General features: G+C 31.9%; 3 protein-coding genes across 3 annotated transcripts; 1 reads left to right on the forward strand and 2 right to left on the reverse strand.

Moving 5' to 3' along the window:
- Positions 1–3,112: 3,112 nt before the first annotated feature.
- LOC122582578 (probable mediator of RNA polymerase II transcription subunit 26b) lies at positions 3,113–6,442 on the reverse strand. Its single transcript, XM_043754989.1, has 9 exons — positions 5,459–6,442; positions 5,206–5,274; positions 5,015–5,097; positions 4,697–4,749; positions 4,482–4,606; positions 4,343–4,370; positions 3,989–4,251; positions 3,718–3,808; positions 3,113–3,635 (listed from the first exon to the last, which is right to left on the reverse strand). Exons 1-9 carry the CDS (start codon positions 6,017–6,019, stop codon positions 3,508–3,510), a joined length of 1,401 nt encoding a protein of 466 aa, XP_043610924.1. The 5' UTR covers positions 6,020–6,442; the 3' UTR covers positions 3,113–3,507.
- An 8,603-nt stretch (positions 6,443–15,045) lies between these two features.
- On the reverse strand, positions 15,046–19,147 carry LOC122582335 (putative SWI/SNF-related matrix-associated actin-dependent regulator of chromatin subfamily A member 3-like 1). The gene is made up of 3 exons (XM_043754705.1): positions 17,427–19,147; positions 16,723–17,014; positions 15,046–16,046 (listed from the first exon to the last, which is right to left on the reverse strand). Exons 1-3 carry the CDS (start codon positions 18,879–18,881, stop codon positions 15,250–15,252), a joined length of 2,544 nt encoding a protein of 847 aa, XP_043610640.1. The 5' UTR covers positions 18,882–19,147; the 3' UTR covers positions 15,046–15,249.
- Positions 19,148–19,724: 577 nt separating this feature from the next.
- On the forward strand, positions 19,725–23,755 carry LOC122583847 (serine carboxypeptidase-like 45). Its single transcript, XM_043756224.1, has 10 exons — positions 19,725–20,043; positions 20,150–20,254; positions 21,054–21,140; positions 21,321–21,413; positions 21,961–22,031; positions 22,101–22,382; positions 22,727–22,854; positions 22,944–23,036; positions 23,105–23,222; positions 23,493–23,755. Exons 1-10 carry the CDS (start codon positions 19,773–19,775, stop codon positions 23,685–23,687), a joined length of 1,443 nt encoding a protein of 480 aa, XP_043612159.1. The 5' UTR covers positions 19,725–19,772; the 3' UTR covers positions 23,688–23,755.
- Positions 23,756–25,137: the final 1,382 nt, after the last annotated feature.

Here is a 25,137-nt window from a genome sequence, read left to right on the forward strand (position 1 = left end):
TTCTTAAAATCTTTACACGTCTTTAAAATCCTTTAGTTTTATCCCAACCATATAAAAATCTTTACATATTAATACATCTATATACAAACCAAAAAAATAGTATTGGAGGTAGCCTAAGGGCATGCTCTTAGGTAAAGACATACATAAAAAAAAAATCTTTAGTTTTGAACAAGCTTTAATGACAAAGGATATCCATATACAACTAAAGACATCCAAAGACACCCAAAAACACCCTCATTGGAGATAATCTAATAACAATACTCAAAAATCATGAACCTATCTTACGACTATATTATACAATACATAATTCATAGTGGAGGTATATATATTATAATGGGAAAGCTTAGGTAAAGCATGCAATACCTATTTTAAGTAAAACATGTATATTTTAGGGGAAATTATGTAAAATTTAAGAGATTATGTATATTTATCAAATTCAAAAATTTAATTTATATATTTTTTTTAATAATAATACCTAAGATAAATAAAATCATGCAGTACATCTTTCCATACTATAAAGGTTATCAATTGTCACTTAATATTCAGAAACAACCCCTCATATATATATATATATTTATAAATGATATATAATAATAGTAAATAGAAATTGTGGTGATAGGTGTCTCAAGCAAAATTGGTGAACTGATCTACATCTATCTATATCATACTAAAAATAGAGGACCACTTATTTTATCTTTGTTTTAATTCACTCTTTTTTTTTTTTTTGTCTCAATATATTATCATCTAACTTAGTTTCTAGGTTCAACAGACAAAAAACGTTATAAACATTGTTTAGACCATGGCAAGAATAAAATTACGCTACACCGAAACAATTTTCGAACTGCATTTATCACGTGCAATTAACATAAATCTATCTGAAAAGGGAAGTGATTTATTTATTACTTATTTTACTTCATATACTACTAACATTTTATTATGACATTTTTACCCCTAGATGGCTAGATCTATTACTTCCTTAATTCAATCACCGTTTCCTCTCCTTCGTTAACGTTGTTGAATCGCTACTTCCCACTTGAATCTCATTAAAGATGGCAGGGGTTTAACAAAGAAGGGTGCAGGTCAAAATTATTAGGGGCAAAAAATTGTCAAGCGAAAAAGTCTTAGTAAAATGTGTGTAGTATGTGAGGTAATATAAGTATAAATAAATAACCGATAATTTCTCTACATAGCTAAGAAATTATATGAAATATCCTATATGACATATTTATTTAGATGACATTTAACATTTTTGCTTAGTTGTAATTTTTTAAATATTTTATAGATTATTATTTATTAAAGTAAATTTTGTATTTATTTATTTGTAATCTTTCAATTTATATAATCTTTTTATATTTAGTATGTATGTATTTCATAATTTATTTAATCTTTTTATATTTAAATGTGGATAATTTAAGATTAATGTAAGTTTTTAAGCGTCAATTAAGTTTTCTTACTTAATTGCCTTTTTTTTTTCTTCTCTTTTTAATCTTTTGTGATATTATTTAACAAAAATACTTAGTCAGTTGTATTATTTAAAAATTATATGATGAATAAAAACTTTTAAATTTTAATTTAAGTTTCATAATTATTCAGGTATTTATCTAGAGTAATAATTGCATATAGATTATATCGAATTATTTTAGTATTGAATTAAATACTATATAATGATTTTTTTTTCTTTTCATTCTTTAAATTTTAGAAGTTCTTATTTTAACTAATGTTATTAAATAAAAATCTACTCTCTTACCCAAATTCAATAAATTAATTATTTTTTGAAAATTAACCAGTTTATGTTTTATGCATTCAAATAAAACTTATATTGATGGTTTATTTATGTAATATATTTTATATACTTTATTTTTTGATTTCATTTGTTGTTACATGGTTGCATGATTTAAAAAAAAAACAATAAGTTCATTGATCAGTATTAAAACATTTATTAATTTATGATGGAACGACCTTTAATAAGTTTACATTTGAATACATTGTTATTACAATTATATAGTCTTATAACTTTAAGTTAAAAGATTCATTATTTAATTTTAATATATTTTTACGATAACAATTATTTACCATGCAACGCATGAGTTTAATCTAGTATATAATATAATTAAAAGGGGAGGCTGGGGTACACTTGACACTCCTAATCCCCCTCTTTTAGCTTAATACTCCTTCCTTATTAATATTCTAAATTTAATATAAAATGACCTACCTATAATAAAAAATCTTATAGAAAAATCTTTATTATTATTATTTTTATTATTATATATCTTTATATGGAATTAATTTCAATATGTTTCTTTTTTACCTTTCGTATCAATTATGTTGTGATATTTTTCATACACTTTTTGTTTCTCCTTTTATTTAACTAAAATTGGAAAAAAAAGAAAGTAAACTGGAATCAATATTTATATGGAGTTAATTTTCATATGTTTCTTCTTTAGCTTTCGTATTGATTAAGTTGTGATATTGTCCATACACTTTTTAATTCTCTTTTTATTTAATTAAAGTTGAAAAAAAAAGTTAACTGGAATCAATATTTATATGGAGTTAATTTTCATATGTTTCTTCTTTAACTTTCGTATTTATTAAGTTATGATATTGATTATACACTTTTTGTTTCTTTTTTTATTTAACTAAAGTTGAAAAAAAATGGTAAACTGGAATCAAAATTTATATGAAGTTAATTCTCATATGTTTCTTCTTTTGCTTTTGTATTAACTAAATTGTGATATTGGTCCTACACTTTTTGTCTCACAATTATTATTATTAGATTTATATATCTTGAGACTAGCCGTCAAATAGACGGCCTGAGCGCTAGTATATACATATATATGTATATGCACACGTATGATTTAATAGATATAAGTACGAGAATAATCCCCGTAATATCCATTGGCGGAGCACCCCCTCGTTAAACTTGTTTTATTAGAGAAAATTTTGTTTTTTATATACAATTTGAGTTTATAGGTCTCCCACTACATAAAATTTTGGATCCGCTACTTGAAGATATACAGAGATTCTCTCAACCACAAGTGTGTGCGAATGAAAAATGTGCATAGATAAAGCACAAATAATGTAAAATGCCAAAACACAAGAAAGGATAAGGAGATGAGAACAAAGTCTTGTATAAAATTTTCCAAAAGGATGACATGTTCTACACATGTATTGACTACTAAAATGCACTTATTATTTTGTGCTTTCAAGGATTGTCCCTTAGAATATGCTTATGTTATAATGTGTTGGGGATGTGGGGTAGGCCCCCCATGCCCCAGCCACCCAATTTAGAAGTCACTAAAGGGGGGGTAGTTGTAGATGGTAATATCATTTCTATACAACAAAGTCAATTGTGACACATTCCACTTGAACTAAACTAATCACCATTTCCAAATCTTATCCGAAAAAGGTTAATGAAATCCCCGAAGATCTGCCTTAGGTCCCAAACGAGCCATTCGATCGTGGTCAGTTGACCCAACAAAACCGATCAGCGGCTACCAAAACCAACAGCTAAAACCGCCCTTGCCCCCAGTGTCTGTTATGGTTGCTTCCGGGCCTTGTGTGTTGGTTTTTTATGGGGGCGCTCTGCTTCGGGAGATCATGCAACTCCATAACTTGTATGGTCCGTTGTCTCTTTGCTGTTAAGAAATAAACATTAATACATTTCCTGCAAGATTACACTTAGAAACCAACTTAACATCATGAATCATTAAGACAAACCATTTTCTGCTTGCTTATAACGTTCCTGGAGCTTCCTTTTTGTCGCCTCAAGCTTGTCTTGTTCAGTTTCCTGATCTGGAGAGGTAGGTTTCTGTATGTAATAACCCAGAAAGGATTAGTTAACCTAAATTTGATCTTCAAATTGTAACATACTGTCATTCCAACTATATCCATTCAAAATACTTACCCAACGTTCATTACTGACTCGACTCAAGTCCAAAACATTAGTAAATTAAGGGGTAAAGATGGTAATAAAAAAGTGACAACTTACACGTTGTAGGGGAGCGACCGGTCTCTTAGGATGAGTAAGTTTTTCAGGGTTTTGTAGTTTCCGATACATATTGGGCTTCACACGTCTTTCCGGTGATGAGCCAGAAACCCGAGGTTTACTTGGTTTAACCATTGTTGGTTTCGGGACCATAGTTGATCCATTTAAGGGTTTCTGTTGTTCCCGTTTGGATAAGTTATGCTTCTCAAATGGCGGCTTTCCGCCGTTATTATCATTCTTGTTGCGTTCCCTACTTTTTCTAGGATCTGTAACAATATCCAAAAAGGGAATTTAATAAAAACCCGAATGGCATAAGAGAGAGACTAAATCATATGAAAGTGTGTTGATTGAACTCACTTCCATAGTCATCCATGCCATCAAAGAACTTCAGAGAGCCATGATAAAAACAAATACAACACGTCAAAAAATGGTCCCGAAAGTATCATTAAACAGAAGTTTGTTATCCTGTAACGGAAAAAGCCCTAGAGTTGCATACCTCATTTAGCTCCAATGACATTGAGTGTGGGTTCAAAAATGCTAAATCGTCTAGAGGAGGTGAAGGCAATCCTTCCTCTTCATCAACAATAGATGGATTCATCGACTCAGGGGTATTCTCAGAAACTGTCATTTAATGCATCAAATTTCATTAACGACGGTAAAAATATGAAAACTGAAAGAAAAAAAAAAAAGAAACATTTTTCATTTAATTACCAGTGATCTTGTTAGTAGCATCAACCCATTCATCAACCATATCCTTCCACACTCTGCAATTCACAACGATTCATTAAATCCAGGGTTTCTAATCAGGGTATGCGCTATTAACGCAAGACTTAAAAGCTTTAATTGCACACATACAGTAATTAAAGTAACCTACGCTATGATGCGCTCTCTTTCATTAATTGATCAGGACCTAACTAAAGCGTAAACAGCACTTTTGATCGCCAACGATACTAATGGAATAAATCTTTTTGGCGACTATAGCTTATGTAACGTTTAAATGCATATTAAGTGATAGACAAAAATTCATACCCAATTAGTGATTTTGCTATTTGTCTAATGTCCTTTGATGCATGCTTTCGGAGAACATTAACAGATTTACCAATTTCAGTTGCCTGAAACACGATTCAACAACCATAAGATAAACATATTTTTAAAAAATAAATAACATACCAAGAAGTCTAGAACTGGTAATTAATCAGTTACAGTTCAAAAATCCGAACCTTGAGAGTTTCTACAGATATTGCCATCAGTTGAAGCTTCCTTAACGAATGGCATAAGTTTGATGCAGACTAACAAGAACAAGAACTATGATCAAATATTTGTACAAATGGAAAGAAAACAAGAATAAGCAACTAAGTAACTAACCAAGTAACAATTCACACATTTATGCATTCTAAAAAGGTAAACATAAACATAACCTAAACGAAACTTAACTGCAATTAGATCAAAATTAGTTAAGTAACAGAGCAATACCTCATATGAGCTATTGTCAACAATCTCTTTAATCCTTAAAACCTCGTCAAACGTCCTAGATTCTTCTTCAATTTCATCACTAAGAGCTTCTGCATCTCCATAACTATAATTACTAACATGATGATCATTCTCATTAGGCTCTAAATCTTGATGATCATCATCAACACAATCAACATTACCATTTCTAGAACCATTGATCACCTTACTACTTCCTTTACTACAATTCGCATTAACATCATTCGAATTGCTCTTATACTTGATTCCTTCATCATCATCCTCATCAAGAGCATGATGGCCATGATCATGATCATGACCATGATCATCATGTTCTTGATTATCAAGAGGCAAGGCTAATTCCTCTCTATCACAACCAGAACATTTAATCAATTTACATGAAAACAAAATCTGAGCAATTCCATCTCTCCTAACTTTAAACTCTTTAGGACAATCAGAAGCAGCTAACATAATTGCTCCTTCGATTATCTCGAAAATATTCGCATTCGAATTCCTAAAATACTCCCTCCAGTCATCTATCCTTACACCAGATTTCGAAACTGCCATTCTCAAAAACACACAAAATCCACCAATATCAAATCACAACTTTTTTTTTTTGTCTAGATTGTTATTGTCAGACCAAAATATCAAAATCCTATCTTTAACTAATCCTGATCATACCCAGAAACCTAAAACCTCAACTTAAAATATTTATTAAAGCCAGATATTAAAATTCAATCTTTAACTGATCTTGATCATGCCCATAAACTAAAACCTCAAACTTAAATCAAATTTGATTCAATCCAGATATAAAAAATTCAATCTTTAATCAAGCTTGATCATACCCATAACCAAAAATCTCAAATTTAATAAAACCCGGATATCAAAATTGGAACTTTAACCAATCTTGATCATGCCCATTAACCAAAAATCTCAAAAACTTCACTAAAAATTTGGAGAAATCTAGAAGACTTAAAAAAAACCAAAAAAAAAAAAAAAAGGAAAAAAACAATTATCAACTAAAAAAAATTTTTTTAAGAAAATCTTGATATATAAAATTAGGTGGTAATTACTTTAAAAATAATGAAGAGCCAAAATTTGATTTTAATTATTAAAAAAAAGTGATGACAAGAAACCTATTAAAATCAAAATGGTTGTGGTCAAGAATGTATGTATATGTAAAAAGGATATAATATAAAATAATAATAAAAATTTGGTTGATATAATTGTGAGATGATTCAAGTGGAGGGAGGGAATAAGAAAGAAGAGGCAAGAGGGTGTAGGTGTAACGCAAGGCAGAGTCAGTGTGTGAAAAGGAGAATCCTTTTTTGTATTTCTTTCTAATTTTATTTTTATTTAAAAGATTACACTTTCACTTCACCTTATTGAGTTGGGCCTGATTTTTTGGTGTTTATCTTATTGCAATCGGCACTCAAAAAAACTACATTACAAAATTGTAAATCCTGTCTTTTCTATTTCTATTTATTTTATTTGACCGCCAACAATAATGCTTACTTTTACCAACGATAATATAATATTAGTATTATTGTTGCAAAACTATAATGGAGGAACACTGAAAATTATTTAGAGAACTATTAATTTTATGTATACATAAGGCACATAGCTATATGAGTTACCATATCTTTCAAGATATAATTTCTTTAGTTAAACAAATATAACTGTTGAATATCAAATAAATATAGACATTTATTCAATGTATTATTTATGACACATCTTTTTATCGTTTAAAAGATTATGTCTCATAGAAACTTTATTAAATAAAACTTCAAACTTAGTGGACAAAGATCTAACAAACGAAAAAAAATTACATAATTCTTGTGAGAGATCAAAATATGGTCCTCATTAGATAACTATCAGAAAAAGGCCCCGTTGGGATAAAGTCTTAGTTAAAAAAAAAAACCAAGTATATACACGTATTTTTCACCTCATAATCACATTAATTTAACGCAAACCGTTATGATAAACCAACTTCTCTTGTATTCATAGTGTTCAATTTTGATAAACTTATTTAAGTGTCGTATGAACAAATTTGCTATATATATATATATATATATATATTTTTTACATGTGGTTCACATAGTGGATAAATCTGTAATATGTTGTTTTCTTCACATGTGATTCACATGTTGGCTTTAAAAATTAAATATGCACCCTACAAACTATTTAAGTACATACCTTTACTACACAAATTAGATTTTATCAATAATTTCAAGGTAAATTATGTATAATTTCATATATGACCAATGAATATGATGGATACTTTACTGATATTTTTCATATCAAAGTATTATGATTATTATTTTTGAAAATGAAATGGATCTTTTCAACATTATATGACTTCATAGTTAAAGTATATTGAATTGTTTTTCCACTGTATATATATAATATTTACATTTATTAAACCAAATAAACTTTTTTACATAATATCATCAAAGATAAATTATTTAAATAATATCACCAACATAGATTACTTTATTTACAAATCAGGTAAACCAAATAATAATACAAATTCTATTAAAATTTGTCCTTTGCTTTTAATCATTTTTTTTATTATTTTTGGAACGGAGCTTTTAATCATTTAAATATGACAATAGTGCATTAAGTTTTAGAAATCACGATCGAAAAACATCATTATCAGCTTCTTAAAACTCTTGTGTTGTTAGTATAGTTATTCATTTTCAATGTCATTTTTATCTTTTAACTTAATGAAAATCTAACTTAATATATGATGTACAATTGGGTTATTCAAAATGTTATTTTTAATTTGACAGCTAAAAGTAATTGTCAAAATCAAGAATTTGCATTTAACTGATATTTGATGTAATGCTATATTTTAACCAACATTTCTATGATACATTCGATCTTTCATTATTAGAATATTATTAGAGATATCAAATGCATGTGCTTGAAAATGTTTCTTTCACACAAAAATCATTCGTATGATATGTATAAATTTGTATATTGTATGCATATTACCACTAGTTACATGTAATTTAGTGAAAGTGATTCGTAAAAGTAATTAGAAACATAATTAATAATCTCACCATAAAAAGGGAAGCTAACAAACTCTACCAATCAAAATTTACTAAAAAAAGGTCAAAAGTAGCAATAAAGTCAAATAAGTCATGGTCAAATTAGTTGGATGGTGTTAGGTTTCCTCGTTGGGTCGTATTATTTTACATTATTTTTTTAATATTAATAAATAATACGGAATAAATAATTTATTTTCCGAGGCATTCTTCGACACAAACATGTGATATAAATATCACTTTATTTTATATTAGAAATAAATAATTCGAGTTTATTTTATTATAAGAATTGTTTTGTAAATAAAACTAGTTGGCTAATATAAGGGTACGGTTTAAGATAAGATAATTAATACTTTAATCTGAAAATGCAAGAACGAGGTGTAATATATAATTTAATTTGACTCATAGAAAAATATAATAACGAGTAAAAACTTTTGAGATGAATGGTATTCAAAAGTTTGACCAAGTCAAAGGAAATACGAGTATATACGTTTCTTATCATCTAAAGGTCTTTACACAAAAATTTGCACATAATACATTAGTGTTTTTACGTGCCAAAAAAATCTATGACATGAGTCACTCACTTGCTATGATGAGTTTGGTGACTTCACCAATAACATCAGTTAAGTTGTTTGAGATATAAGGTTTTATTTATAAAGTTGTGTGTTCGATTTTTAAAATAGCCCAATTTGTGATGTTTTCTTTGAAGATGTTACTTTATGGTCGTCAAGAACTCAAGATAGGGTTATAACACTCGTGTCTATTATATAGTGTAATTGTTTTTTAAAATGTGTCATTAAAAAAAGAAAAGGTTATGGCGGCTTAATTATGAGATGACAGTATGTCACATAGAATATTTAACTTTTTTTTTTTTTTAAATAGGAATAATAGTTATCCATATGAATGAGGTTAATGTGACAACTAGAAAGTGAATTTCTAACGGCATTCATATTAAGTAAAATTGTACAAGTTAGAACTCTATACATTTAGGTATAAAACAACCTAAATGCTTTCAGTTATCCTTTTCACATAATCACATTTCTTACAGCGCATATACTTTATTATCCTAATATCCTTGCATATATATTTTCTTGTTTTTTTTTTATGTAAAATAGTTGAACCATGTCGTAAATATCTCTCACCATTATTACATTTTCATTTTTAATGTAACGATGCAGGCGTGTTACATACAAAAGGACACGTAATCTATACATATAAATAGACAGATTTTATCATAAGGCTTGTTTATAAATGCAGGAAAAGAAAACCCTTTTTAAATTTGATAATTGATTCGGTCAAAACTCAAAAGTTTTTCAAATTCAGATGAATTGTTTTAATATTGCATTTGGAGGTTTGAAAACTTAAAACAATAAACTACCCAATACTCAATCATGTTAAAAACAAAATATAAAAAAGTAGAATATAAATGTCTTGTTCTTCACTTGTTAGCGCAGTAGTTGAACATCCCGGATGTTGTAACAAGGATCACATGTTCGAATCTCATCTCGAGCATTGTTACTAGCCAATATTCTTGGTGTGCAAGTTGAATTTACCGGGTGGGACGGGCGAGGGAGAGGATTGGGTAGGCTTTCGGTATCCAATCCGGACACCCGTAGTTCGGCCCTTCACTGTTCTAAAAAATATATATATAACTGCATATTTTTTTTAACAGTCGATAAATTTTTAGTGTTAGTGAAATTACAGCTAAGAAAAATACAAAATACAAGTAGCAAAAAACAAACAGGGAGCTAAAAGTTGAAACTATACCATTGACACCATTAACTTTAACAAAACATAAAAGTGAATACAACATAATAGTGTAGTGTAATATGTAAAATAATAATAATATTAAGTATAACAATAACAATTAATTAACTAATAACTCAAATGTGACATCCTGGTCTTATCCAGAATCCACAAGCATTCACTATCATGATTTATGTGGATTTGTGAGTCATAAATTCTTTTACGACATTTACAACATAAAAATTTCCATGTCTATCTTTATCGGAGGAGGATTTGCTTAAGTTATTTTCCCAACTTAATTTAAATTGGAGAAATTTTGACTCTTAAATTGAAAATCAAGGGTCAAGATTAGCCTAGTCATGTTAGATTAACTTAAGGAAATCCCCTTCCATCTTTATCAGACCTGTTTTTTAAAGTAAAATTCAATTTTTATTATAAAACCTGAAGTTTAACTACACGAAATGTATTCAAGATTCTTAAAATTAGTATCTGACATGTATGAAAATATTTTATTATAGGGTTTAGTGTCACGAAATGCAACTAACTATGCCCAAAAAATTATAGTGTAAAACAACTAACGTTTTTGTTTATTGTATGCATAAACTTAGTAAAAATGTTTATATCATGTAACTTTTTGTGACCGACTAATCAAAACTTTACACGTGGCCTGTTAAAAGAAATTAACTTTACACATGGCAGCTCATATGGGCTGCCACATTTACACATTGCATGATTTAAACATTTTTACTAAGTTTATGCATACAATAAACAAAAATGTTAGTTCATGCACATGCACTATAACTTTTTGGGCATAGTTTGTTTCATTCCGGCGCACTAAACCCTTTATTATATGTTGTACCGTCAGATATACACGAACATGCATAAGCTTTTAATGGATCTATTCTTCAAATTTTCGGTCGGTCTATAACATCGAGAAAATTTCACCGTATAATGGAAAAGTCTTGCACATACCTTAGACAACGAAATATTGACCATGATCATTACAGGTATTCGGATGAAAAAATCTCAAAGTTTCGTTATCCATAAAAATGGAAATTAAGATATTAATTAAAATCAGAAATATCTATAACCAGTTAAGATAAACATCATTAACTAATAAATGTTACATTATACGTACGCGTACCATTTTCAATTAAAATTCTTACCAAATAAATAGCCCTTATCATTGTAGAAATCTGTTAAATTAAATGGGAATATAATCGATCTGTTTCCGGATGGGAGTGGATCAAAAGCGTAAACACGCATCCAAACACATACTTACATAACAAATAATTAAATGTAGATATATTAAATTAGATATTTTAACTTTTAAAGTTAGGTATTGGGCCATGCATTCACTACTTTTCACCCCTTCTTTATATTTTGGTATATTTTCTATCTAAAATAGTGAATTCATCTCAATGCTGTTTAATATAATTTTCTGTTATAGATTAGCCTATACGTATCTCATGGTAAGTTTTTGACAATCGTCATGTGGTTTTTGTCTTGTTTCTCACAAAAACTTTCTAAGTTGAAATCAAATTCTAAATAACTATTTTGAGGATGACCGATAAAACTATAACCGATAAGACTATAAGATAACCGATTATTTAAAAGAAAAAAACTAATTGGATTACTGCTTACACCAAAATTAAGAAAAACCTCTCCGTTTTTCTTTTAATAAAGTAGTAATATGTAACTTAACTAACATATTTACCTTATCATCTCAAGATTTATATATTCCATCCATATAAAAATAGTAAATAACATTTAATATATGCAAAGAAGGGAACCCAAACAAACCAAATATGACGTATCATATGATTTGACAATTTGAGTATACTACTTAATAGCTTCCTAGTTAACTAACATTATACTATTATTACTAATATTAATTATTGAAAGGTCATCGTTTAATTCAAGCTTGAATGCTTGATAGTGATGATACACCTATAGAAATAAATCTGTTGAGACTTGAGAGGTTGAAATATAATAACCATGCTTAAATACCTTGACGAGTAAATCTCGTAATGTAGGTGACAACGTTTAAAAAGCGATAATTATAGTTGAGTAAAATTTTATAGTGGAAGAGAAATCTTAACCCTATGTGTTATTTGGACACCAACTTATCCTTCTCCCAAGATGTTCTTCCTTATACTTTCGATCTCGTGACTTATGTTTATTTTATCTGCGTTATTTTTTAATTATGATAGTGTTAGAAACTTTATGTGTTTTGATCAACAACAATGATTAAGATTATTATAAATATACAAGAACTAAAGAATAAAGACAAAGAGATTGAGAGCATAGAATTATCTTAATCTATATTCTGTTACAATATTTAAAGGAGATAAATCTTGTAATATGGTAACTGATAATCAAGAGTAATGGGAAGGATACAATTAGGAATTCTAACTACTTCCATATATATATTTCGGCTTAGTGCGTCGGAATGAAAAAAATTATGCCCAAAAAGTTATAGTGTGCACGAACTAACGTTTTTTTTATTGTATGCATAAACTTAGTAAAAATGTTCAAATCATGCAATGTGTATACGTGGCAGCCCATATCAGCTGCCACGTGCAAAAAATTTTTTTTTTTAACAGGCCACGTTTAAGGTTTTGATTGGTCGGTCACAAAAAGTTATATGATTTGAACATTTTTACTAAGTTTATGCATACAATAAAAAAACATTAGTCTATGCACATTATAACTTTTTGGAAATATTCAGATTAAACCCTATATATTTGTATCTAACAATAGTCTTTTTTAATTGTCCTAAAAACTTATGCAACCCCATCATTAGGTTATTTAATGCCTTTTGTAGTGACTCGTGGCACTCTAAAAATATACTCGTAATACGTATGAAATACAACAAGCTCTTCCAAGATCTTGCTTTACATAAAACAACCTAATAATCAACCTAACCAAAAAAACCTAATAATCAACCTAACTACATGATGATGACATTTGGCATAATCAAAGGAAGAAATTGAGAGAGATAATGAGTAAATTACACATATCATGTGATAAAAGCTTTAGATTGATTATTAGATTGATCTTTAGGTTGATATATCATTACTCTTGTCTAAATAATACTTGTACAAATTTTTTAGGAGTTTAAAGTTTAAACCCTACTATATATAGACATCAACCCATCATGTTATGTATGTGGTGATTCGACTTTACACACACATATATACACGCACCCATTTCACTTTTGAAGAATGATGTATTCACACTCCAACAAATAGATAAAGACGAGATTGAGTATTTGTATCGAACATCTTTATGGTTATAGACCAACATACTATGTTTATTCTCCCACTTCAACGATAGGTTATTATTGTAACTTTATAGAATGACAAAGTTATCCCTTATCTCAGTTTCAACAATAAAACCTCATCCACATAGACGATATCAGTAAAAAATTAAAAGAAGGGCAAAATTAAAACAATCATGAAAAACAAATCCAAAAAGGGAGCAAAGTTTAAAAATTTTATAATCAAAATCTATGCCTACTTCCAAGAGTTTGTGAGGGGGATGATTTGTATTTACACATGTGATTTTCATGAGGGGGGGGGGGGGGGGGGGAGTTTGTGAGGGAGAAGCATGGAAGATCCATGCTTCTATATATCAGTATATCACTAGAACAAAACAAACCTACCTTCACCCTAATTCGGATTTGGAAATTGAGATGACAGACAAAGAGAGAGATATGGATTTTTAAAACGGATCGTGAGAATCCAACACAGTGGGTTTGTTTTATTTTGTTTCTAAGATCGAAATGGTGATAATGGTGGCACAGGATTCAAGCCATGTCCCCTCGCCGGAAATTCAAAGATCCGACCAGGTGACCACCACCCTATTAATCACTATGAGATATGAAATGAGGTTTTGAATGGTGTTTTTGAATGTGTAAGAGATTTTGTGAGATTATATTTGTTGTAAATGATCTTTATTGAAAATGGGTGTAAATTTAGGATATTGGATTATTTATGATGGTTAAGAAGATAGAAATATGGGAGTATTAAAATCAGGTTTAAATTCTGGGTTAATGATAAAGGTAATACGTACTAGGGAATATTGAAATCGGATGTAAATGGGAGGGGTTGTGTGATAGTTTGACCGGGCAGGGGAAGAACATTGGAGAGAGTGTGGGCTTTTTTAATGGGGGAGTAATAGTTTGAGTGTTAGATCTGAAAATGGAAAGAAAAAGATGAAGAAAGTGTTAATGCTAAAAAGAATAACATGCCCTAATGTGCAATGCACATGACTGACTTAACGAAATCACATTAACTTCCATTATAGTGAGGGGTTTCTAATGAAGCAAAAAGTCACCCTAAGGTGATGTAATAATAAAAAAAAAGTACGGGGTGAAAATTGATAAAATGGCAAACCACATGGTGATATAATGAAATTTATTTGGAAGGGAACATTTGGTACCATCACTGCTTAGGATGAGGATTCCCTCAAGTTGAAACTCCAACTTGAGTCAAGTTGAGGGGATCTTGACCATTGAATGAAAATCAAAGGCCAAGATTAAAAGATCATCTTTGCATCTTAACCCTTAAATTTCATCTAAAAGCTAAGAAACTCTTAACTTGACCCCTCAAGTTGAAAGTAACTTGAGGGGATCTCCATCCCACTGCTCAACCATCCAAGTAAAAAACCACATATATAACAAAACAAAAAGGGCATATCTTCAGTTTCCAAAAATCTCATATGAACCATAAAGGCATGAATTAGTTGATCTAATAATCACATTGTACAAATAATACTTAGGCTAGGCACGAATAACTTAACTATATTACATGGTTACCATAAGCTGCCAAAAAAAAAGAGACCTGAACCAGCATGTCATGATAACTGTGAGACCCTAACATAGCAACATGCTTTTAAATCTAAACAACCAGAAAGGTCTGCAAAAGAAAGAAACCCATTTACAATCAGAGAATGCAAGCATTGGTCTACAAGCTACATTCTTGACGCTGTACGATTTCATAACGACATCAAAGTACGAAGATCGTCTAAGTTTATGTTGCTTTTCTCATCCTTGCCCTTCTTACAAAACGCGTCATTAGCCAACTTTTGTTTCTTTTCTTGTAAAAACGAAATCCTCTCATCAATGCTATCCCTAGCAATCATTTTCACAACCTTCACTTCCTCCTTTTGGCCAATTCTATGGACACGATCCATTGCCTGTTCTTCGACTGCCGGGTTCCACCATGGTTCCATTAAGTACACTCTTGAAGCCACAGTAAGGTTTATGCCCATTCCAGAAGCTTTGAGACTCGCTAGCAAAACAGTGGGTCCATCCGCCCCTGGAACTCCAAATTCTTCAATCACATCTGCTCTCTTCTTTGCAGTCATTGCCCCATCTAAGCGCAGAATCTTGAATCCCGCTTCTTTTAATGGTTCTTCAATTAAAAGCAGCAACTTACGAAACTGAGAAAATACAACGGATTTTGTGGCTGGATTTTCTTTTCTTGATGCTTCCAAAAGTTCTAAAAGAGCCACGACTTTGGAAGACGCTTTGCAGCTGGATTTATCAACCTCATTGGTGTACTCAGGTGGTGGTGAAAAAAGGTCGGATTCAGATAGTTGGCGTCGGCATAGAGGGCACAAAGGTCTAGAGTTCTTTAGGGTTCGGATGATGCAATTTTGACAGAAAATGTGAGCACAAGATGTAATAATAGTTTTGGATGGTGGAGAGAGGCAAATTGGACAGTCCAAGTCCTCACTATCTTGTAGTAGCATAACTAGCTTCTTAAGAAGTGCCGGGTTGTTGGATGCGTCTGCAAGTTCAGTTTGAAACAGAATATGATCACTTGTAAGATAATAAAAAACATAGAATGACAATATCAAGAGTTATCACAATTTGACAGTAGTTAGCTGCAAAAACACAAACTTAAATTATACATACTGGTTGTTTCAATAAGTGTAATCAAACTTTATTTACACTTTACATAGAAATAGAAGGCGAACGGTCAATAAGTTGTGACACTAAATATTTTTGTATAGCAAAAACCAAGACATTTATAAAAAAACCTGGAGGTGAATAATGGGTGGGCCAATTGGGTTGAGTGATCAGTGATGGGTCAAATTGTCAAACATGTAAACTTTTGAATAGGAGTATAGGACTAAGAGGTCATGTAATAAGACAGTCGTATCCTTGAATGACTTACACTAACAGCTCAAGGGTTACAACGATCTACTAAAGACCATTGGACGAAAATCCATTTGATATTTGGCTCTAGTACCTGCCTGACTAAAATGAAAACTTCACTACACGGGTGTGATATCAGATAGATTGCCTACTTTGGTAACAAATTGCATGTATTAAATAAACTTGATGTAAAAAAACAGTGTACTACGGAAGAAACATTAAGTGTGCTGTATTGAATGGTAAAAAGTATGCTCTTGAATTGACAACGTGTGAAAAATTAAATAGTAGGAAACAAGTGAAAGTACCTTCAAAGTTATCGGACGAAAGTAAAGCTCTAACATCTGAAGGGGCCAATTGCGTATGTGTACAAATCTGGCGAAGCCTTAAAATGATGCTCAAAACAGTAGAGTAATTGCGTGTCACGCTTCCTTTCTCAATATAACTCATAACAAACTTCTTTGCTTCAGATTCCATCTCTTCATACAACGTCCGTTCCTCTGCAGAAAGCTCCACATTACATGTTTGGATAATTTTTGTAGGCAACCCAATCAAAGACTTTTCTTTTGTACGCCTCAAAGAAATTGTTGCCATCAATGCCTAAATACATAAAATAAAACAATTTTAGAAGCCATAAGTCAAACACAAAAATCCATGTGTACATATAAATGGGGCTATTTGGTCTTTATTGTTTTTTTTTTTTTCTAACAGATCAAACTAAAAAATTGAGCTATAAGGGAGACATGTCAAATTGGTTGAATGCCATCCAATGTTTAGGTTCAATGTTCACATTTTCGTAAATCATTTTATTTTAGAATATAGGTGATCATTGTAATAGAGTAACATAATTCAACGGTCAATCCAACCCAGACCATATTAAAAAAACACAATGTCCAAACTTGAACCCTTTTTAACCAGTTACCTCCAAATCGTACAGCCCATCCATCCATTCTGTTACCTTAAACTAGACCAAAAAGTAGTTTAATGAACGTAATAGAGTAACTCAATGTACCTGGAGCCTTGAGAGCCCCTTTTTATCTCCTTGAGCAATGGGCCGTTGCACCAAGCTATCCCAATAGCTTTTGGTAGAAAACGGATCGAATTTTAAAAATGCCATGAGAGAGAATAAGTCCGTTGAGCCATTTTGTATAGGTGTCCCAGTAACAACCCATCGCCTTTTAGCATTCAACTTATTTACAGCAGTACTTTGTTTTGACGTATGATTCTTGATTATATGTGCCTCGTCCAAGATCACTCGCCACCACTCTATCTTTTTTATGGGATCATTAGCTAAATCAAGTTCACTACCCAATGTGCTATACGTAGTCAAGACTATATCAAACTTTTGAAGCTCTGAAACATCTTTTGTTCGGTCCACACCATGGTACAAATACGCCTTTAACATCCCACGTTTAGTATGTTCTGTCAATTGTGTCACCCAGCTTGAGAAAACAGAAGGTGGGCAAACAACCAATGTCATTTTTGGGCCTACCCGATCCATACTTTCTTCTGTTTTCCTTTTCTTACTACGACCCCCACTTTTGATCACTTTACCCTTTCTTGACCTCTTACCACCCAAGACAACCGGCGGGTCATTCTTGTTCTCATCTTCTACTTCTCCTACAATTACCTCACTTGTTCCATTATCTAAAACCCTACATTTATCCAAAGCAATCAAAGAAAGCAAAGTAAGAGTCTTACCCAACCCCATGTCATCCGCAAAGATCCCACCACGCAAAGGCTCAGGTCTTACATCCGTCTGATAATTCGTCAACACATTCACAAAACCATCATCATTAGCCTCCCAAAATGGCGGCAAATCATCCGAATTCTCACGACGATACAACCAATACAAACCCTCCTTCTGATGAGCAAAAAGATCCGGCAAGATGAAATCTTTAGGCGCTTCCATCGCCCCATTCACCACATTCCTACTCAAATTCTCATCAACCAACTTAAAAACCTCATCTAAATCACCCCTTTTCTTATCTTTCAAAACCATTGCTTCAGAACAACTAAACAAAGGATTTTTCTCACTAATCAAACACAACCCGTTCCGCAAAAACGCATCTTTAACAGATTCAAACGCTTCTAACTTGGCGAAAACATTCACATGACACGGAATTTTAAACTTTACATTACCTTTACCAACATTTGGTACAATGCCAACAACATGAATTAAACAAGAATCAATTAAAGGGGCTAAAACAGAAGCTACCTTCCTTTCGATATGCCCGACTTGAGTCATCCGGGTATTGAGCACTTTGATTGCATTCGGGTCAAACTGATTTAAGGGCTCTCGATCAAGAGCCACCATTTCACGCCCACTGATTCGGCCACTGTAGTACTGTAGGCCCACAATATTGGCTATAATGAAACCAACCATGTATGTTTCTTCTTGTTGTTGATCCATTGATTGTGATTGTGATTCTTGAATTGAAGCAAGTGGTAACTGATCAAGATTCATGCTTTTTTTTTCAAGTTAATGAGGGTTTCAAACTGACTTCTGTTATTATTACTGTGTTATTTTTTTGGAGTATTTATAAAGATGATTTGATTGAGGAGGACTGTGTTTTAAAACCGGCGGTTGCGTAATTATTTAAGGGTTTCAAACCGACCTCTGTTCTTTCGTATTCCAGTTCCAGTTATCCAATTGAAGACCGCCTTAAAAGAGTTTTTTCTTTTTAAACAAGCCGGTCGGTCTGCTTTTGAAGAATATCCCCCGTTGGTGTGTTGCACTTGTATCTAACCGGTTGGTTGTTAATATGTATATTTTTATAATTTTTATTATATCAAATATATGTATTTTTATGATTTGACACTAATAATAGTGCAACGTTTTAAAATGAATAATAATGGGGGAAAAGAAAATCTACTAGCACGGTACCGCTCAATCCGTTGACAACAATGGTGGTTGGTGGTGGCATCAACCGGTGGAGATGACGGAACTATTGATGGTGATGACTGACTGTCTCGAGAAGTGTAGGTTGATATAATTTACAATATTTAATGTGTCAATAGAGATATTTTAAAAGATAAAAATTTATGATTTCCTTAACTTATTAAAGACAAAATTGGATGATTTAGTTAAAGTTTGAGAGTAATTGGGTATTTTCATTATTTCATATTCTGATATCGATTTCAAAATGAAAGAAAGGGATATAGTATAAAAATTTATAGATATCAAGAAACTATATTATTTAAAATGAAAAAATATTAGAACATTTCATTTATAAAAATCTAATTAAAATTTTCTAACACATTTCTTATGAAAAGTGTGATGAGTGTTAGAACATGCAAATTACACCAATATTTATGATATATCCATGCATAATTTGACTCAGCCTATATATCGATCATGTTATCTGGGGCATGGATTCTCAATGCAAAAATAATGTACCTGATAATAATTTTGATAATAATATTCATGCAAACATGCTTATATCAGGTCAATTCCAATTTGGATTCTGATGAGGTTGGGACATTACCCGGCCAACCCCCCGTTGGTTTCAAGCAATTTGCAGGGTATATCACCGTGGACGGATCCAAACAGAGATCCTTGTTTTATTACTTTGTTGAAGCTGAATCAAATCCGTCTTCCAAACCACTTGTTCTTTGGTTTAATGGAGGTCATTTGACTCTTTTAGTTTTCGTTCATGTACTCATTTTGCGCAAATGGATATTTGATTAGTGCCTTCAGATTGAAATTTAATTGGTTTTTTGATATTTTTGCAGGGCCGGGTTGCTCGTCTGTTGGAGCAGGGGCATTTGTTGAACATGGGCCTTTTAAACCAAGTGGTAGTAGTGTTTTGTTGAAAAATGATTATAGTTGGAATAAAGGTAAACCAGTAGCTTTATTTTTTACCATCTGATTATCAACTTTGTTACATATATATGAAACATTACCCGAAAGTGATTTCATTTTAAGACAAGAACCTTTTTGTATGATATATCTTGTTTCTACAAGTTTTTGATGTGTCCATGATCATGGGTTTAGGGGCGAAACGCCCATACCTCATCAAACTTTGTTAGGATGAATAACAAGGCCAAGATTATGTTGATTGTTTGCCTATGTGTCCTTTTGGTGCATGCAACATATCCATGTTTTGTGTCTGCGCATTTTTGACAAGAGCATATCCTTACAGTTCTTGCCCATAGCCATAGCAAATAAAGACGGGCTTTTCACAAGATGGCATTGTCCCACAAATGCAAATGCTTTTCTATTCAAAACGTGTATTTTGGAAGGAACACGCAAGTCCTTGGTACTTTGTACCTATCTTCCCCACCCTGTAAGGGGTCACTACCGTGTGAAACTCTTGGGCATGATAACCCATGGTTATTGGGTACGAATGAGATTCGAACCCTCGACCGTAGTATTCAATTGGTCTCCCCATGGGTCCCACGCATAAGCGGAAACAGGTACCACTGAGCTACCAGCTCATGGGTTTGCTTTTCTATATCAGTTTTGTTTTTGAAGTATTGCCATTGGGAATATGTCAAAATGTGCAAAAAGATAACTATCTGATCTATACACAACATATTGCTGATGTAACCTATATACTGTCTGATAGTTTGTGTTTCATATCATCAAAGGATAGATTAACAAAAAGTTTTACAATTTTGTATGTTTTTCTGATAGAGGCAAATATGTTGTACTTGGAATCACCTGCTGGAGTGGGATTCTCTTATGCTGTAGAAAAATCGCCAGTCAATGATGTCACTACAGGTTTTTTGCTTTTTATAAAGAGTGTGAATCATTAGTTAAGGTTGTAAATGTGTATGTGACTCTTTATTTCTATACTTTCAGTATTAGTGTTATTATCGTTGACTTGGTCAAATTCAGATTTGATTATTGCAGTCAATGACAATGAGCTGAATGTAACTGGCTATTGTTTTCTGACTTCAGCTGGTGACAATCTTGCTTTTCTTGAGAAATGGTTGGAGAAATATCCAGAGTACAAGAATAGAGAGTTTTACATTACGGGCGAAAGTTATGGAGGTAATAATATATCCAATGAGCTTGTCAAAATGTGCACATGTGTTTACATTACATGTGGATTATATGCATGTAATCCATTCAGTATTAAGTTAGGCTTATTCAAGTGTTTGTAGCTTATGTCAGATAATTTAGAGGTCGATATGGGTTAACTGATAAGGGCAGTATTTCATGTCCTGGGGTGTTGTGTTCATTATGTGTTCTGAATCGTGATTGACGCAAAATAGGCAAAGTTGTGTACAGGGTCAAAACGGGCAAATTTATTATTGACGAAATCAGAGGTTAGGTTGATCCATAACTACCTTTTTAGTTATTTCTTAAACAATTACATACTACAATAATAATATAGATTATTAGATCAAATGACTTAGACGGCTGTATGCATGAAAAATACCTCTTCGGACGCTTCCAACATGTTTTACACATCTGACCCATTTCCTTTTAGCTACTTATAATTTTAGCTCAATCCAAATCAACTCATATATCACTGATTGGTCAACTTTTTTTTTACTATTGATTGCATTAAGCAAATGTTAATTCTCTGATACAGGACACTATGTTCCTCAGCTAGCAACTCTGATAGTTCACTCAAAAGTCGAGATCAATCTGAAAGGAATCTCAGTGAGTAAATTCAGTGATATGTTCCTACAAATCACCCTATTTTTTCCTTAATAAACTTATGTGGTGTAGATAGGTAATCCACTTTTGGAATTCGATACGGATTTTAATTCAAGGGGGGAGTATCTTTGGTCTCATGGCTTGATATCAGATGCTACGTTTGACATGTTGAATAGAGTATGCAACTACTCAACTATAAGAAGACAAGGCAACTTTAAGTCTATCACCCCAACTTGCTCTCATGTCGCAAAACAAGCTTCAAAAGAGATTGGTAGTTTTGTTAATGATTATGACATCACACTAGACGTTTGTTTGTCAGATGTTTTCTCACAAACACAAGTTCTTGAGCAGAATGTGAGGTCAACAACTTCGCAATTGTTCTTTTATGGTATATAGATGTACAAAATTCGACCAATTAGTCTATGAATTGGACGGGCATATTGACTGAATGAGTCAAGTGGGTTGGACGCACCCAATGTGTACTGCACCTAATTGTCAAAATTATTTGTTAAAATGAAAGTGATTTTTGTAAGCATCTAACTGAACAAAACAAGTAATAAGTAAAATGCCGGACAAAAAGTGCTTCTGGCCAACCTGAGTCGTACCAAAGTTATCTGTTTTGACCCATTACTCAAAGTGTTTGACCGAGTCATCTTGTGACCCATAGTGATATTCTAAAGAATGTTTTTACTTGACAGCAGGATATAGAGACAAAGGTAGATGTTTGTGTGGAGGATGAGACTACTAAATACTTGAACCGAGAAGACGTTCAAGCCAGTCTCAATGCCCGCCTTGTGGGTGTCAATGAATGGGCCCCTTGTAACGAGTAATACACAAACTCCAAGATTCTACTCGTACCTACGAATCCAACCTCGTACATATTAACAAAAACTGTATTGTCTTTATTGACAGGAGGTCTCTAAACTATGACATGAACAGTATGGAGGAACCAATGACTCCTGTGTTGGCCTCCCTTCTCAAGTCTGGCATCATGATGTTTATTTACAGGTCAGTAGTGTACTGTAAGTAAGAAAAACTTGTGCAATATCACTAATCTATTTACATAACTTTTACAGTGGGGATCAAGATTCGGTCATACCTCTAATCGGGACACGATTAGTGGTTAATGATCTGGCTAATCAATTAGGATTGAAAATTACCGTACCTTACAGGTCATGGTTCAGTGGCAACCAGGTTCGTTCACTTGTATTGTCGAAATTCATGTTCACATGGCTAGACAATTTAGCTATTTGGTAAGTCTATTCAGTAATAGCTTCGTAATCATATACAATACCCTACTTATTAGGGGTATAGATGTGGACCAAAATAATGTTGGTGGTTCGGGCCAACCCAAGGTGAGTTGTTTGACCCTTACCCATCTGACCTTTAACCCGTCTGTTTGCCACCTATACAAGTCTTATCCAAGTTTCATTTTTTTAGTAACTAAGTGCAGTTAGGGTGCAGGTTGGTGGATGGACACAAGTGTATGATGATGTTCTAACTTTTGCTACTATCAGAGGGGCGTCGCATGAAGCTCCATTTTCGCAGCCAGAGCGGTCGATTAATCTATTCAGAGGGTTTTTAAGTGGGAAACCATTGCCATCAGAAGACGAAGTCATGCAAAAGGATAAGAACCAACATCCGTCTTCTTTAGACTAATAATAAAACCTGTTTTCAAACATTTTGTTGGCCTTTTTTAAAATTTCGTTTAACCGATGTTGTGCCATTCGTCCCCAATAAATATGAACAATGTTTTGATTCGCAGGCAGTCCCAATTAAAGAATCTCAACCTTTTTGGTTTTTAGAAATAAATATCGCATCTATCCTAGCAGCAGATTGAAGAACCATGTATAGCAAGCATAAAGGAACCATATAACAATGACTAAAATTAAGGTGTCCTTCGTATTGTGTTTCCTCCTTCTCGTAGACCAATACATAGACAATGATTCAATTGTTGTGTATAAACCAAATTAAAATGGATTTCAAAGTTTTGGCTACTACTAACAATTATGATCCGCATGCTGTTAGTTTTTTGTTGTACACTAACAATCATAATCTAAAATATTACGAGTATAGTATTTTATAAAATATAACAATTTAAAATTTGTTTAATGATATATGATTAAAGAAATTGATGTTATATAAATCATAACTCTACTCTTAGATTCCAAAACCGGACCCGCACTTTTTAGTTAGGTTCGATTATTATGAAAATGATCTATTCTTATAAGTCGTAGCATATCATGTTAAAGGTTATATCGATGAATTGATAAGTAATAAAATATTACGGAGTATGTAGTAGGTTATATGATTAGAAAAAAGAAAGACGTGAGGGAGCCAAAAACAACTTTTCAACGGCTTTTATCTTCTAGTTTAGGATATCTATGTGTCTTTTTTTCCTTTTTGTTTCTAGAAAAAGGTGAGTATGCCTGCCAGTGTGGGAAAGCATGTGGCAGCCGTTTGAAAATGCTCAGCGTATCCTTGCATCATCATCTTTAAAAATTAGTTTCCCAATCACTCAATTGGTAAACCAAGATAAAAATTTCTTCATACCTTTCGAAAAGTTAAAATTTTAACTCGGAGCTACAATAATATGTAGGTTAATAGTTTTTAGATTTCTTTTTAATTATTTCCAGATAATGAGAATTGAATTCAAGCTTTTTCCAAAACTTTTAATACATTTTTTCTTCACATTCGTAAAAAATAATACTTACTCCGTCTCACTAATTGTGTCCAGTTTTGAATATTCAAAGCCTATTTTTTTATAAGTTTGACTTTAAATATTTTTTATTTTATTATATAATACTTGGCAAAAGTTATACCTAATGAAAACACATCTAAACCTCTGTCTATTCATATAACTTTCATCGTATTACGCAATACAAATAAAAATATTTTTAGTCAAAGTTGTAAAGAAAAGACTTTGAAAATTAGAAAGTGGACACTATTAATAGGACGGAGGAAATAATAAAGAAAATGATAAATCACCATCAAAAATACTTTACAAATTAGCCTTAAAAAAAAATGATAACAATTGACATAATTAAAGAAAGTAATAAGAAAAGAAAACTAATTGATTTATATTTATCATGTGTCAAAGGCTTCAGAC

This window comes from Erigeron canadensis, chromosome 9 (assembly GCF_010389155.1).
Source record: "Erigeron canadensis isolate Cc75 chromosome 9, C_canadensis_v1, whole genome shotgun sequence".
NCBI classification, from domain to species: Eukaryota; Viridiplantae; Streptophyta; class Magnoliopsida; order Asterales; family Asteraceae; genus Erigeron; species Erigeron canadensis.

Bases quoted from the DNA above. Each gene is read 5' to 3' on its own strand.
- LOC122582578 (XM_043754989.1), bottom strand. From the start codon at position 6,019: ATGGCAGTTTCGAAATCTGGTGTAAGGATAGATGACTGGAGGGAGTAT. The intron at 4,607-4,696 runs GTAATTAAATGA...ATTAAATGACAG, and splicing joins TGCTACTAACAAGATCACTG to TTTCTGAGAATACCCCTGAG. The intron at 3,636-3,717 runs GTTTGTCTTAAT...ATTTCTTAACAG, and splicing joins TTATAAGCAAGCAGAAAATG to CAAAGAGACAACGGACCATA.
- LOC122582335 (XM_043754705.1), bottom strand. From the start codon at position 18,881: ATGAATCTTGATCAGTTACCACTTGCTTCAATTCAAGAATCACAATCA. The intron at 17,015-17,426 runs GTACATTGAGTT...TTATGTATTTAG, and splicing joins AGGGGCTCTCAAGGCTCCAG to GCATTGATGGCAACAATTTC. The intron at 16,047-16,722 runs GTACTTTCACTT...CTGAACTTGCAG, and splicing joins TTCGTCCGATAACTTTGAAG to ACGCATCCAACAACCCGGCA.
- LOC122583847 (XM_043756224.1), top strand. From the start codon at position 19,773: ATGTTATCTGGGGCATGGATTCTCAATGCAAAAATAATGTACCTGATA. The intron at 21,141-21,320 runs GTTTTTTGCTTT...TTCTGACTTCAG, and splicing joins AGTCAATGATGTCACTACAG to CTGGTGACAATCTTGCTTTT. The intron at 23,037-23,104 runs GTCAGTAGTGTA...TAACTTTTACAG, and splicing joins ATCATGATGTTTATTTACAG to TGGGGATCAAGATTCGGTCA.